The 13,437-nt window shown below is 62.6% G+C and overlaps 2 protein-coding genes across 3 annotated transcripts in view; one reads left to right on the top strand and one right to left on the bottom strand.

The window, feature by feature from the left end:
* The window catches only part of APBB1 (amyloid beta precursor protein binding family B member 1), a 39,223-nt gene extending 28,709 nt beyond the window's left edge, over positions 1–10,514 (bottom strand). Inside the window, exons 1-3 of one of the 2 annotated variants that reach the window (XM_084648354.1) lie at positions 10,380–10,514; positions 8,869–8,953; positions 2,192–2,742 (exon numbers count right to left, since the gene is read on the bottom strand). In XM_084648354.1, the coding sequence (XP_084504480.1) occupies positions 2,192–2,729 (538 nt within the window). In that variant the 5' untranslated portion in view covers positions 2,730–2,742; positions 8,869–8,953; positions 10,380–10,514. Of the gene's footprint in view, positions 1–2,191; positions 2,743–5,849; positions 5,962–8,868; positions 8,954–10,379 lie in introns of those variants that run through there. The other variant, XM_084648355.1, reaches the window with a different exon arrangement.
* A 956-nt stretch (positions 10,515–11,470) lies between these two features.
* LOC311519441 (uncharacterized protein) lies at positions 11,471–13,081 on the top strand. The gene is made up of 2 exons (XM_084625934.1): positions 11,471–11,841; positions 11,885–13,081. Exon 2 carries the CDS (start codon positions 11,998–12,000, stop codon positions 12,973–12,975), a length of 978 nt encoding a protein of 325 aa, XP_084482060.1. The 5' UTR covers positions 11,471–11,841; positions 11,885–11,997; the 3' UTR covers positions 12,976–13,081.
* Positions 13,082–13,437: the final 356 nt, after the last annotated feature.

Genomic DNA, 13,437 nt, shown 5'->3' with positions numbered 1-13,437 from the left:
GCTCCGCCCCCTCCATCCATCCGCCCGCGCAGAGCTCCGCCCCCTCCATCCAACCGCCCGCGCAGAGCTCCGCCCCCTCCATCCAACCGCCCGCGCAGAGCTCCGCCCCCTCCATCCAACCGCCCGCGCAGAGCTCCGCCCCCTCCATCCAACCGCCCGCGCAGAGCTCCGCCCCCTCCATCCAACCGCCCGTGCAAAGCTCCACCCCCTCCATCCATCCGCCCGCGCAGAGCTCCGCCTCCTCCATCCATCCGCCCCTGCAGAGCTCCGCCTCCTCCATCCATCCGCCCCTGCAGAGCTCCACCCCCGCCATCCAACCGCCCGCGCAGAGCTCCGCCCCCTCCATCCAACCGCCCGCGCAGAGCTCCGCCCCCTCCATCCAACCGCCCGCGCAGAGCTCCGCCCCCTCCATCCAACCGCCCGCGCAGAGCTCCGCCCCCTCCATCCATCCGCCCGCGCAGAGCTCCGCCCCCTCCATCCATCCGCCCGCGCAGAGCTCCGCCCCCTCCATCCAACCGCCCGTGCAGAGCTCCGCCCCCTCCATCCAACCGCCCGCGCAGAGCTCCGCCCCCTCCATCCATCTGCCCGCGCAGAGCTCCGCCCCCTCCATCCAACCGCCCGCGCAGAGCTCCGCCCCCTCCATCCATCCGCCCGTGCAGAGCTCCGCCTCCTCCATCCATCCGCCCCTGCAGAGCTCCGCCCCCTCCATCCATCCGCCCGCGCAGAGCTCCGCCCCCTCCATCCAACCGCCCGTGCAGAGCTCCGCCCCCTCCATCCATCCGCCCGCGCAGAGCTCCGCCCCCTCCATCCATCCGCCCGCGCAGAGCTCCGCCCCCTCCATCCATCCGCCCGCGCAGAGCTCCGCCCCCTCCATCCATCCGCCCGCGCAGAGCTCCGCCCCCTCCATCCAACCGCCCGCGCAGAGCTCCGCCTCCTCCATCCATCCGCCCCTGCAGAGCTCCGCCCCCTCCATCCATCCGCCCGCGCAGAGCTCCGCCCCCTCCATCCAACCGCCCGCGCAGAGCTCCGCCCCCTCCATCCAACCGCCCGCGCAGAGCTCCGCCCCCTCCATCCAACCGCCCGCGCAGAGCTCCGCCCCCTCCATCCAACCGCCCGCGCAGAGCTCCGCCCCCTCCATCCAACCGCCCGTGCAAAGCTCCACCCCCTCCATCCATCTGCCCGCGCAGAGCTCCGCCTCCTCCATCCATCCGCCCCTGCAGAGCTCCGCCTCCTCCATCCATCCGCCCCTGCAGAGCTCCACCCCCGCCATCCAACCGCCCGCGCAGAGCTCCGCCCCCTCCATCCAACCGCCCGCGCAGAGCTCCGCCCCCTCCATCCATCTGCCCGCGCAGAGCTCCGCCCCCTCCATCCATCCGCCCGCGCAGAGCTCCGCCCCCTCCATCCATCCGCCCGTGCAGAGCTCCGCCCCCTCCATCCAACCACCCGTGTAGAGCTCCGCCCCCTCCATCCATCCGCCCGCGCAGAGCTCCGCCCCCTCCATCCATCCGCCCCTGCAGAGCTCCGCCCCCTCCATCCATCCGCCCGCGCAGAGATCCACCCCCGCCATCCAACCGCCCGCGCAGAGCTCCGCCCCTGCAGAGCTCCGCCCCCTCCATCCATCTGCCCACGCAGAGCTCCGCCCCCTCCATCCATCCGCCCCTGCAGAGCTCCGCCCCCTCCATCCATCCGCCCACGCAGAGATCCGCCCCCGCCATCCAACCGCCCGTGCAGAGCTCCGCCCCCTCCATCCATCCGCCCGCGCAGAGCTCCGCCCCCTCCATCCAACCGCCCGCGCAGAGCTCCGCCCCCTCCATCCAACCGCCCGCGCAGAGCTCCGCCCCCTCCATCCAACCGCCCGCGCAGAGCTCCGCCCCCTCCATCCAACCGCCCGCGCAGAGCTCCGCCCCCTCCATCCAACCACCCCTGCAGAGCTCCGCCCCCTCCATCCAACCGCCCGCGCAGAGCTCCGCCCCCTCCATCCAACCGCCCGCGCAGAGCTCCGCCCCCTCCATCCAACCGCCCGCGCAGAGCTCCGCCCCCTCCATCCATCCGCCCCTGCAGAGCTCCGCCCCCTCCATCCATCCGCCCCTGCAGAGCTTCCCCCCGTCCCCGCAGCGTCTGGCAGTTCTGCCCCCCAGTGCCGGGCCGGCAGAGGAGCTGAGCGAGCCCGTGGGCCCCGGCCTGCCCCTACCTGTGTCGTCGGGGGAGCTGCAGGCCGGGCTGCCCTGGCTCAGCGTGGCCCAGCTGGAATCCTCGTCGCTGGTGGCACTGGCCCGCGGGCCGAAGAGCAGGCTGGCGTTCTTGCCGGGCTCGCGGGGCACACGCTCCGAGCTCTGCTCCGACTCAGCCGTGATGGGGTCGCTCTGTACCGGGGTGGAGTCGGCGTCCTCCTCCTCCTCCTCCGGGCCCCCCAGGGGCAGGTCACTGAGCAGCTCCGTGGCCAGAGGGCCAAGCTCGTTGCGGTTCTGGTCCTGCTCGGCCGCCTGGAGCAGCTGGTTCTGCCCGTCCTTCACCCACTTGGCGTTGGCGGGCTCCTCCGCAGGCGGGGGGCCCGGACCCAGGGCGCTGTGGAGGGCGGGGCAGGCGCAGGGCCTGTGCCCCGGGGGCGAGGCCTGGCACGGCAGCATGCCATTCAGCAGCTCGCTGTGGGGCACCCGCAGCGCCAAGCTCAGCCCCGGGCAGCTGTTGTCATTGGCCAGGTCGCTCCTCTGGCTCAGCGGCCGCGACATGGCCCCAGGCACCCTGGGAAGGGAGAGATGCTGGCGTGAAGGCTGGCCCGGCACAGAGCACACGGCTGGGCCTGGCCCTGGGTGCAGCCAGCCAGGGGCACATCCATAACAACACAAGAATAGTCCTACTGGGTCAGAGCAAAGGTCCATCTAGCCAAGTGTCCTGTCTCCCGACAGTGGCCACTGCCAGGTGCCCCAGAGGGAGTGAACAGAACAGGGGATCATCAAGTGACCCATCCCCTGTCGCCCACTCCCAGCTCTGGCAAACAGAGGCTAGAGACACCATCCCTGCCAATCCTGGTTGATAGCCATTGATGGACCTATCCTCCATGAATGTATCTAATTCTTCTCTTGAACCCTGTTATGGTCACACGATCCTCTGGCAAGGAGTTCCACAGGTTGACTGTGTGTTACGTGAAGAAATACTTCCTTTTGTTTGTTTTAAACCTGCTGCCTGTTAATTTCATTTGGTGACCACTAGTGGTTTTTTACCTATGAAAGCTTATGCCCAAATAAATCTGTTAGTCTTTAATGTGTCACCAGACTCCTTGTTCTTTTTGTGGATACAGACAAACACGGCTACCCCCTGATACTTGACACCTAGTTCTTGTTGTATGAGGAGTAAACAACACTTCCTTATTCACTTTCTCTGCACCAGCCATGATTTCATAGCCCTCAATCATATCTCCCCTTAGCTGTCTCTTTTCCAACCTGAAACCTGAAACGGGTAGTGATGGCTCCATGTCTAGTTGGCAGCCGGTATCAAGTGGAGTGCCCCAAGGGTCGGTCCTGGGGCCGGTTTTGTTCAATATCCTCATTAACGATCTGGAGGATGGTGTGGATTGCACCCTCAGCAAGTTTGCAGGTGACACTAAACTGGGAGGAGTGGTAGATATGCTGGAGGGGAGGGATAGGATACAGAGGGACCTTGACAAATTGGAGGATTGGGCCAAAAGAAATCTGATGAGGTTCAACAAGGACAAGTGCAGAGTCCTGCACTTAGGACGGAAGAACCCAATGCACCGCTACAGACTAGGGACCGAATGGCTAGGCAGCAGTTCTGCGGAAAAGGACCTAGGGGTGACAGTGGACGAGAAGCTGGATATGAGTCAGCAGTGTGCCCTTGTTGCCAAGAAGGCCAATGGCATTTTGGGATGTATAAGTAGGGGCATTGCCAGCAGATCGAGGGATGTGATTGTTCCCCTCTATTCGACATTGGTGAGGCCTCATCTGGAGTACTGTGTCCAGTTTTGGGCCCCACACTACAAGAAGGATGTGGAAAAATTGGAGAGAGTCCAGCGGAGGGCAACAAAAATGATTAGGGGACTGGAGCACATGACTTATGAGGAGAGGCTGAGGGAGCTGGGATTGTTTAGCCTGCAGAAGAGAAGAATGAGGGGGGATTTGATAGCTGCTTTCAACTACCTGAAAGGGGGTTCCAAAGAGGATGGATCTAGACTGTTCTCGGTGGTAGCTGATGACAGAACAAGGAGTAACTGTCTCAAGTTGCAGTGGGGGAGGTTTAGGTTGGATATTAGGAAAAACTTTTTCACTAGTGGGACTATTCTTAATGTTTCCTCTGAATAGTGTGGGGGTGTCTCAGTTTCCCCTAGGCAGTTCTTAAGTATCTAGGGGGTGGGATAAGGGTGTATGATCGTTGCAGAGCCATAGAGGGCAGGGGTGTGCAGGGGTCTGGACACAGAGAATGGCCGACACCCTGTTTCCTGGCAACTGATGGCCTGGGCCCTTCCCCCTGCAAGGTGAGAGCTAAAGGGTTGGAGAACAAAGTAATCAGGTGCCCTCCTGGCCCAGAAAGGGACAAAGCCCAGAGGAGGGGGGGCTGGAGGGGAAGGCAGTTTGGGGCTGGCTGGGGACATGGAGTGAAGGGCAGACGGGGTTGTCTGGCTCACTGCCCCCCAAAATGGACCCAGCTGAGGGGTCCTGTTCTCTGCACCTGCAAGCTCTGTGTTAGACCATGTTCCTGTCATCTAATAAACCTGTATTTTACTGGCTGGCTGAAGTCACGTCTGACTGCGGAGTTGGGGGGCAGGACCCTCTGGCTTCCCCAGAACCCCGCCTGGGCGGACTCGCTGGGGGAAGCACACGGAGGGGCAGAGGATGCTGAATGCTCCGAGGTCAGGCCCAGGAAGGTGGAAGCTGGGTGAGCTGTTTGCCCTGGGGATAGGCTGCTCCCAGAGAGGAGATTTCCCCAGAGTCCTGCCTGGCTTCGTAGGGTCAAAGAATTCTAGGAGATTGGTGAGGCATGATTTCCCTTTACAAAAACCATATTGACTCTTTCCCAATAAATTGTGTTCATCTCTGTGTCTGACAATTTTGTTCTTTACGATAGTTTCAACCAGTTTGCCCAGTACTGAAGTGAGGCTTACTAGCCTGTAATAGCTGGAATCACCTCTGGAGCCCTTTTTAAAAATTGGCGTCACATTAGCTATCCTCCAGCCATCTGGGACAGAAGCTGATTTAAATGATAGGTTATAGTCTACAGTTAGTCGTCCTGCAATTTCACATTTGAGTCCCTTCAGAACTCTTGGGTGAATCCCATCGGGTCCTGATGATTTATTCCTGTTTAGTTTATCAATTTGTTCCCAAACCTCCTCTAATGACACCTCAATCTGGGACAGTTCCTCAGATTTGTCACCTGAAAAGAATTTGGCTAGCTGTTCTTCAAAATTTTTTTTGGCCTTCCTAATTATGTTCTTCCACTTCACTAGCCAGTGTTTATGCTCTTTTCTATTTTCCTCACTAGGATTTAACTTCCACTTCTTCAAGGATGCCTTTTTGCCTCTCCCTGCTTCTTTTACTTTGTTGTTAGCCACGGGGACACTTTTTTGGTTCTCTTACTATGTTTTCTAATTTGGGGTATACACTTAAGTTGAGCCTCTGTTATGGTGTCTTTAAAAAGTTTCCATGCAGCTTTCAGGAATTTTACTTTTGGCGCTGAACCTTTTAATTTCTGTTTAACTAACCTCCTCATTTTTGTGTAGTTCCCCTTTCTGAAATTAAATGCTAGAGGGTTGGGCCACTGGGGTGTTTTCCCCACCCCGGGATGTTAAATTTAATTATATTGTGGTCACAGTTACCAAGCAGTCCAGCCGTATTCACCTCTTGGACCAGATCCTGGGCTCCACTTAGGACTAAATCAAGAATTGCCTCTCCTCTGGTGGGTTCCAGGACCAGCTGCTCCAAGAAGCTGCCATTTAAGGCGTCAAGAAACTTCCTCTCTGCATCCCGTCCTGAGGTGACATGGACCCAGTCAATATGGGGGTAGCTGAAATCCCCCATTATTATTTATTATTATTATTATTAGTGAGTTTTTTATTTTTTAGCCTCTCTAATCTCGCTGAGCATTTCACAGTCACTATCACCATCCTGGTTGATAACAGATCCCTCCTGCTCTCGTCTTATTATTAGAGCCTGGAATTACGATCCATCGAGACTCTATGGCACAGTTGGGTTCATTTAAGATTTTTATTTCATTAGATTCTACGCTTTCTTTCACATACAGTGCCCCTCTCCCACCAGCAGGACCTGCTCTGTCCTTCCGATATGTTTTGTACCTTGGTATTACTGTGTCCCATTGATTATCCTCATTCCACCAAGTTTCTGTGATGCCTATTATATCAATATCCTCATTTAATACGAGGCACTCTAGTTCACCCATCTTATTATTTAGACTTCTAGCATTGTATATAAGCACTTTAAAAACTTGTCACTTTTTAGCTGTCTGCCATTACACAATGTAATTGAAAGGGACTCTTTTTCATTTGACTGTTTCTCATCAGATCCTACACATATTTTATCATCTTCCATCCTCTCCTCCTTACTAGGACATAGAAAATCTCCATTAATAGAGCCTCCCCTAAGGGATGTCACTGTTCAAACCACATGTTCCTCCACACCTGTCCGCTTTCCCCAGCCCTTAGTTTAAAAACTGCTCTACGACCTTTTTAATGTTAAGTGCCAGCAATCTGGTTCTGTTTTGGTTTAGGTGGAGCCCATCCTTCCTGTATAGGCTCCTCCTTTCCCCAAAGGTTCCCCAGTTCCTAATAAATCTAAATCCCTCCTCCCTACACCATGGTCTCACCCAGGCATTAAGACCCTGCAATTCTGCCTGTCTACCTGGTCCTGAATGCTACCATGGAGATCCTGGACTTCAATCTCTTACCTAGCAGCCTAAATCTGGCCTCCAGGACCTCTCTCCTACCCTTCCCTATGTCATTGGTACCTCCATGTACCATGACCACTGGCTTCTCCCCAGCTCTACTCATAAGTCTATCAAGATGTCTCGAGAGATCTGCAACCTTCGCACCAGGCAGGCAAGTCACCATGCGGCTCTCCCAGTCATCGCAAACCCAGCTATCTATGTTTCTAATGATCGAATCCCCCAGTACAAGAAGGATACATAACATCATCTGGAAGGAAGGTCCCAACTATGGGATCATTTCCCTCTGCTCCAGTTGGATGTTCTCCTTCCCTGAGACTTTCATGCTCCTCAACAGCACAGAGGCTGTCAGACCGGGGGTGGGACCGTTCTACTGCATCCCAAAAAGTCTCATCTATGTATCTCTCTCTCTCTCCCAGCTCAGCCAGCCTGGTCTCCAAAGCCCGTACGCGGTCTCTGAGGGCCAGGAGCTCCTTTCACCGAATGCACACATACGCCTACAAGGCAGGTAATCAGACACGCTGCATTGGCTGCAATATACTGGGATATATACACGGTATATCCAGAACCACATGCCCTGACAGCCCAGCTCCTGGCCTCAGGCCCCGCCAGGCTCCCTCAGCCAGGGTAGGGGCACACGACCGAACTGCGAGAGCCCAGGGCCGGGTGACGCTCAGCCATGGGGGATGAGGGAAGCTGCTGAATGCAACCACACCCTGGCCAGGCACCCCAGTGCGGGCACCCCGGGCATCTCCAGGACGGGCACCCTCGGCCTCTGCTCACACCGGGGGCCCTGTGCACAATGGCACCTCTGCGATCCAAGCCTGCCAGAGGTGGCCAGGGACCCTGGAAGTGCTGTAGCAGCTTGGGCAACAGGCCCATCTACCCGGGCATCCTGTCCTAGAACCACCGCCCCACAGGGCTAGAAGGGACCGCAGGGGTCAGCTAGTCTGGCCCTGCTGAGATGATGCAGGATTGGTTGGTTCTGACCGATCCCAGACAGACCCAGCCTCTTCTGGAAAGCCTCCACTGAGGGAGCTTCCCTGACCTCCCGAGGCGTCTGGTCCATTGTCCTCCTGGTCTTACAGTTAGAAAGTTCTTCCTGAGACTTCATCTAAACCTGCTCTGCTGGAGTTTGATCCCATCGCCTCCTGTCCTGCCCTCTGTGGCCAGAGAGAACAATTTTTCTCCATGTTTCTATGGCGTCCTTTCAAGGATCTGAAGACCGTGGTCACGTCCCCCCTCAATCTCCTCTCTTCCAGACTAAACATACCCAGTTCCTTCAGCCTTTGCTCGTATGGCTTGTATTCCACCCCTTGGATCCTCTTTGAACTCGCCTCTGGATCCTTTCTGGTTTCTCTCCATCCTTCCTAGGCACTGGTGACCAAACTGGACACCGTGCTCCAGCCGAGGCCTGGCCAGCAGCAGAGTGGGTGCTCTGCCCTCCCGTGACTCGCACACACTGCCTCTGTTACTGCAACCGGACAAGGCATTTGCTTTTAACAGCATCACATGGCTGACTCGTGCGGAGGCTGCGACCCACCCCTGCTCCCAGCTCCTCAGCCACGCTGCTGCCAGGCCAGCTCTCCCCCAGGCTGCATTGGTGCGTTCGGTTTCTCTTCCCTAGGCGGAGCACCATACATTTGTCTTTCTTGGCTTTCTATAAAATTTTAGTTTTATCCTCCAAAGTGTCGGTGCCCCCCCGCCCCCCCCCGGTTTGTGTCATCTGCATATTTGATCAGTACACTCTCTCATCCAGCTCATTAATACAGACCAGCCCCAGAACCGATCCCCGTGGAACCCCACTCAAGACCTCCCGCCAACCCGACCTCAGTCCATTCATAGTCCATCTTTCCTGGATCAGACTCACGGCCTGTCCAGCCCGGGATCCCATCCGCCCCCCTAGCTCACTGGGCACCATTCTACAGGCCCAACAGCGCCCCTGGATGGCGCCCTTACCCTCTAGCTGCAGGCCAAGGGTGCCCCTGAGGACCGGGACATCCGTGTCCATGCGGGGGTGCTGCGGGGGACCAACTCCCAGTACCTGGAGACAGAGGAACAGGAGAGGGGGTCACTCGGGAGGGCAGCGGGGTCAGACCAGATCCCAAGGGCAGGCGAGATGGACGGGATCAGCTGATCTGACGCCTGCCGAGCACAGGCCACAGGACGCCCCAAATTCCCCCCATCAGACTAGAGCCGTTCTAGGCAAACGTCCCAGTGGGACTCAAAGCCAGTTGTGGGGGACAATCCAGGCTGACCCTGGGAAATGCCCCAGCAGCTAATTCACCCCACTCCAGGGAAACTGGCTCGGGTCAGACCTTCGTGTGCCAGGCTCAGGAGCGCAGCCCAGACTGTGATCCCCCGAGGGCTCAGGATTCGGGGCTCCTGGGCCTGCCCCTGCTTTGGGGGGGTTTCTGGGCGCTCGGCAGCACATGGGCTGGGCTCAGGCGCCCTCCCAACCTCCCACGTGTGGATCACGTCTGGATGTCAATGGCCAAGGAGTCCAGCCACCACGCAGCCCAGCCCCAACGGGGGGTGACTAGCCGCAGAGCTAAGCTGCACCCAGCGCTGCTCACCCGCACGTGTGCCCCACGCCTGGCAGGGCCTGACCCACAGCCCCACAGACACGTAACTCCACACCCTGGGCTCCCCTGGCCCCGCTGGTGCCCCTCACTCCCGACCCGCAGGCCCCTGCACCCCTCACTCCCGACCCACAGCCCCCCGGCCCCCCTCACTCCCGAACCAGAGCCCCCTGCTCCCCACAGCGCCCCTCACTCCCGACCTGCAACCCCCTGCTCCCCCCAGTGCCCCCCACTCCCGACCCACAGCCCCCCGGCCCCCCTCACTCCCGAACCAGAGCCCCCTGCTCCCCCCAGCCCCCCCGGTGCCCCTCACTCCCGACCTGCAACCCCCTGCTCCCCCCGGTGCCCTTCACTCCCGACCCACAGCCCCCCGGCCCCCCTCACTCCCGACCCACAGCCCCCCGCCCCCCCAAACCAGAGCCCCCTGCTCCCCCCAGTCCCCCTCACTCCCGACCCACAGCCCCCCGCCCCCCTCACTCCCGAACCAGATCCCCCTGCTCCCCCCAGCCCCCCCGGTGCCCCTCACTCCCGACCTGCAACCCCCTGCTCCCCCCGGTGCCCTTCACTCCCGACCCACAGCCCCCCGGCCCCCCTCACTCCCGACCCACAGCCCCCCGCCCCCCCGAACCAGATCCCCCTGCTCCCCCCTGCTCCCCCCGGTGCCCCCCACTCCCGACCCGCAGCCCCCCGCCCCCCCGAATCGCAGCCCCCCCGCACTCCCGAACCAGATCCCCCTGCTCCCCCCAGCCCCCCCGGTGCCCCCCACTCCCGACCCGCGCCCCCCCCGGCCCCCGGACCCGCAGCCCCCCGGCCCCCCCGAACCAGAGCCCCCTGCTCCCCCCGGTGCCCCCCCCTCCCGACCCGCGCCCCCCCCGGCCCGGCCGGTACCTGCCGCGGCTCGGCTCGGCTCGGCTCGGCGCTGGGGGAGGAGCCGCCGCTTCCGCTTCCGAGAGACTTGCCCCGCCTGGGGGCAGCTGGGGGGCAGGTGGGCGCTGGGGGGCTGCCGGGGCCGGTGCAGGCAGGTCCGGGCCCCCCCGGACCCAGCCCGGCCCCCCCGGCCCGGGCCCCCGAGCCAGCAGCGGGGTGACCCCGCTGGGGGGGGCCGGGCGAGCTGGGGGGGCCGGAGGGGCCGGGGGGGCGGCGCGGGCCCCCCACGCTCCCAACGCGCGTGTCTGGCTGGGGGTCATTCGCCAGGGGCAGGACGGGGGTCCCCCCGCGGGGGGGCGAAGTGGGGGGTGCTTGGTTGTCAGGGATTTGCAGGCCGAGGGGTGGGACTCAGTTTCCCTGGGTGTTGCTGGTTTAAGGAGGGGAGGGGAGGGGGGCTTGTGGGGACACAGGGCGGGGGGGACAAAGGGCGGAGGAGGGGCCCAGCGACCGAGACAGAGGGCAGAGGCGGGGCTTGGGGGCGGTGATGGGGGGCTCGGCGGGGGGAGGGGGCGGGCAGAGCCCCCCTGGCTGGGCTGGGGGAGGCCAGGCCTGAGGCCGGGCAGTTTCCTGTGCCGGGTTCAGACACTCACGGACCCTCCTGTGGTACGCTGGCGCTGGCCCGGAGTCGCTCAGGGCTGGAAAATGGGGGGGCATTATTCCCTCTGGGGTGGGGGCTCCGGGGGGCAGAGCGAGGGGGCTCCCTGAGGGGGCCCATGGCAGAGACAGGTGGGCTAAGGCTCAGAGAGGTGCAGTTCCAGGAGGTGGAGGGGCTGGACCCCTGAGAGAGTGGCCCCCCAAGAAGGGCTGTCGCACTGAAGGGGGCTCCCCCCAGGGACTGCACGGGGCCAAGAGTGGGCATGACCTGGGAGTCTGTGACAGGGGGTCAGTGGATCCCCAGTGAAGTGGGGGGTTCCCCTCACTGGGGGTTGGTGGATCCGAGGGGGAGTGGTGGGTTCCCCTCGCGGGGGGGTCAGTGGATCCGCAAAGGAGGGGGGGTTCCCCGCGTGGGGGGTCAGTGGATCCCCGGGGAGGTGGGGGGGTTCCCCTCACTGGGAGTCGGTGGATCCCCGGGGAGGTGGGGGGGTTCCCCTCACTGGGAGTCGGTGGATCCCCGGGGAGGTGGGGGGTTCCCCTCACTGGGAGTCGGTGGATCCCCGGGGAGGTGGGGGGGTTCCCCTCACTGGGAGTCGGTGGATCCCCGGGGAGGTGGGGGGTTCCCCTCACTGGGAGTCGGTGGATCCCCGGGGAGGTGGGGGGGTTCCCCTCACTGGGAGTCGGTGGATCCCCGGGGAGGTGGGGGGTTCCCCTCACTGGGAGTCGGTGGATCCCCGGGGAGGTGGGGGGTTCCCCTCACTGGGAGTCGGTGGATCCCCGGGGAGGTGGGGGGGTTCCCCTCACTGGGAGTCGGTGGATCCCCGGGGAGGTGGGGGGTTCCCCTCACTGGGAGTCGATGGATCCCCGGGGAGGTGGGGGGGTTCCCCTCACTGGGAGTCGGTGGATCCCCGGGGAGGTGGGGGGTTCCCCTCACTGGGAGTCGGTGGATCCCCAGGGGTCTGCTCTGGCTCCCCCGAGGGGGCTGATGCTGGCGTCACTGGGGGTCAGTAAATCCCGGGGTAGATGGATGTGGAGCTCAGCGGGGATCACAATGGCTACAGAAGGGAGCGAACCCCTGAAGGAGCCAGGACTGGGGGGGCCGAGACACTGGGCCAGGAGCCATGGCACCGAGCTCTGCCCTTGGCAGCCCGTCCCCCGCCCTCCACGTGTGCTCGGCGAGCAGATAAGGCCGGGATATCAGCGGGGAAGGTGCCCGCTGCTCAGTCCTCGAGCCCGAGCTGAAGGCAGCATCACCCCTGGGCCCCTGGATCAGGTAGGGGCCACGGACTCGCTGCCTGGGGACCCTGGCTCTGGCCAGCCCAGCCCCTTGCTCCCGGGGCTGCAGGGAGGTGGGACCAGGCTGCTCCAGCCTGAGGTCCCCCCATGCATCCCCAGAGGCAGAGACCCCTCCTGGCAGGGGGTGTTGGCTGGGGGTCCTGCGGGTGCAGGTCTCTCTGGTCCCAGCAGGGCCTGTTCTGCCCAGGGTGGGCCTGGGGGCCTTGGCAGAACAGGGGAGAAGGAGAGCCCAGTGAGAGGCCCTCTGCAGCCCCTCCTGTCCCAGCTGGGCCACTCCCTGGGGCTGTTTGCACCCCGGTCCCAGCGCCCTGCCCTTGGAGCCGGCTGCGACCCACCTGGGCTGGGACGTGCGTCTGGTGGGGTCACCTTCAGCAGGTGGCTCCTGCCCGGCTTCCTGGGCCTGCCCCCGCGGAGCCAGCCCGGCTCCCTGCACCCCCCCCCAGGGCCCCTGGCACCCACTTTTCTGACAAAAGGGAGTTTGTCCCGTTCGCTCTTGGTCGGCAGCAAGCAGGAGAGATACCCACTTCTGCCAGAGGCTGTCCCAGCCAAAGCGGGAGGTGCAGTCGCTCTGCCGCAGGGGGGCTGGCAGAGAGCAGGGCTCAGAGTCCTGGCTTGGGCTGGCACATCCCCAAGTGAGATAGGGGGCCAGGCACTGCACAGACACTGAATGAGACTCCCCCACACCCAGCCCCCTGGGCGCCCATCCCCACTGTGCTCACTCACAGCCCCGCACGCGTGCCCAGCTCCCACCGTGCACCCAGCCCCCCCAGCTTGCGCCCAGCCCCCCACTGTGCACCCAGCCCCCCCCAGCTTGCGCCCAGCCCCCCACTGTGCACCCAGCCCCCCCCAGCTTGCGCCCAGCCCCCCACCGTGCACCCAGCCCCCCCCCAGCTTGCGCCCAGCCCCCCACCGTGCACGCGCCCAGCCCCCGCAGCCGGCAGAGGGACGCGCTGTCTCTGGTGGACGTGAACGGGGGTAGGCGCGAGGTCGTGGTGGTCACAAGTGGGGCAGCCTGGGCCCCCCCCGTTGCTCACACCCAGCCACAGGCCCCAGACTCTGCGAGATCCCATCCTGCCCCCTGACCCGTGGGGGCCCTGCTCCTCCCACCCCACTGCCGCAGCCCCGGGGC

This window comes from Lepidochelys olivacea, assembly GCF_965140295.1.
Source record: "Lepidochelys olivacea isolate rLepOli2 genome assembly, chromosome: 1".
Classification (NCBI taxonomy): Eukaryota; Metazoa; Chordata; order Testudines; family Cheloniidae; genus Lepidochelys; species Lepidochelys olivacea.
This window is presented reverse-complemented; position numbering and strand designations above follow the sequence as displayed.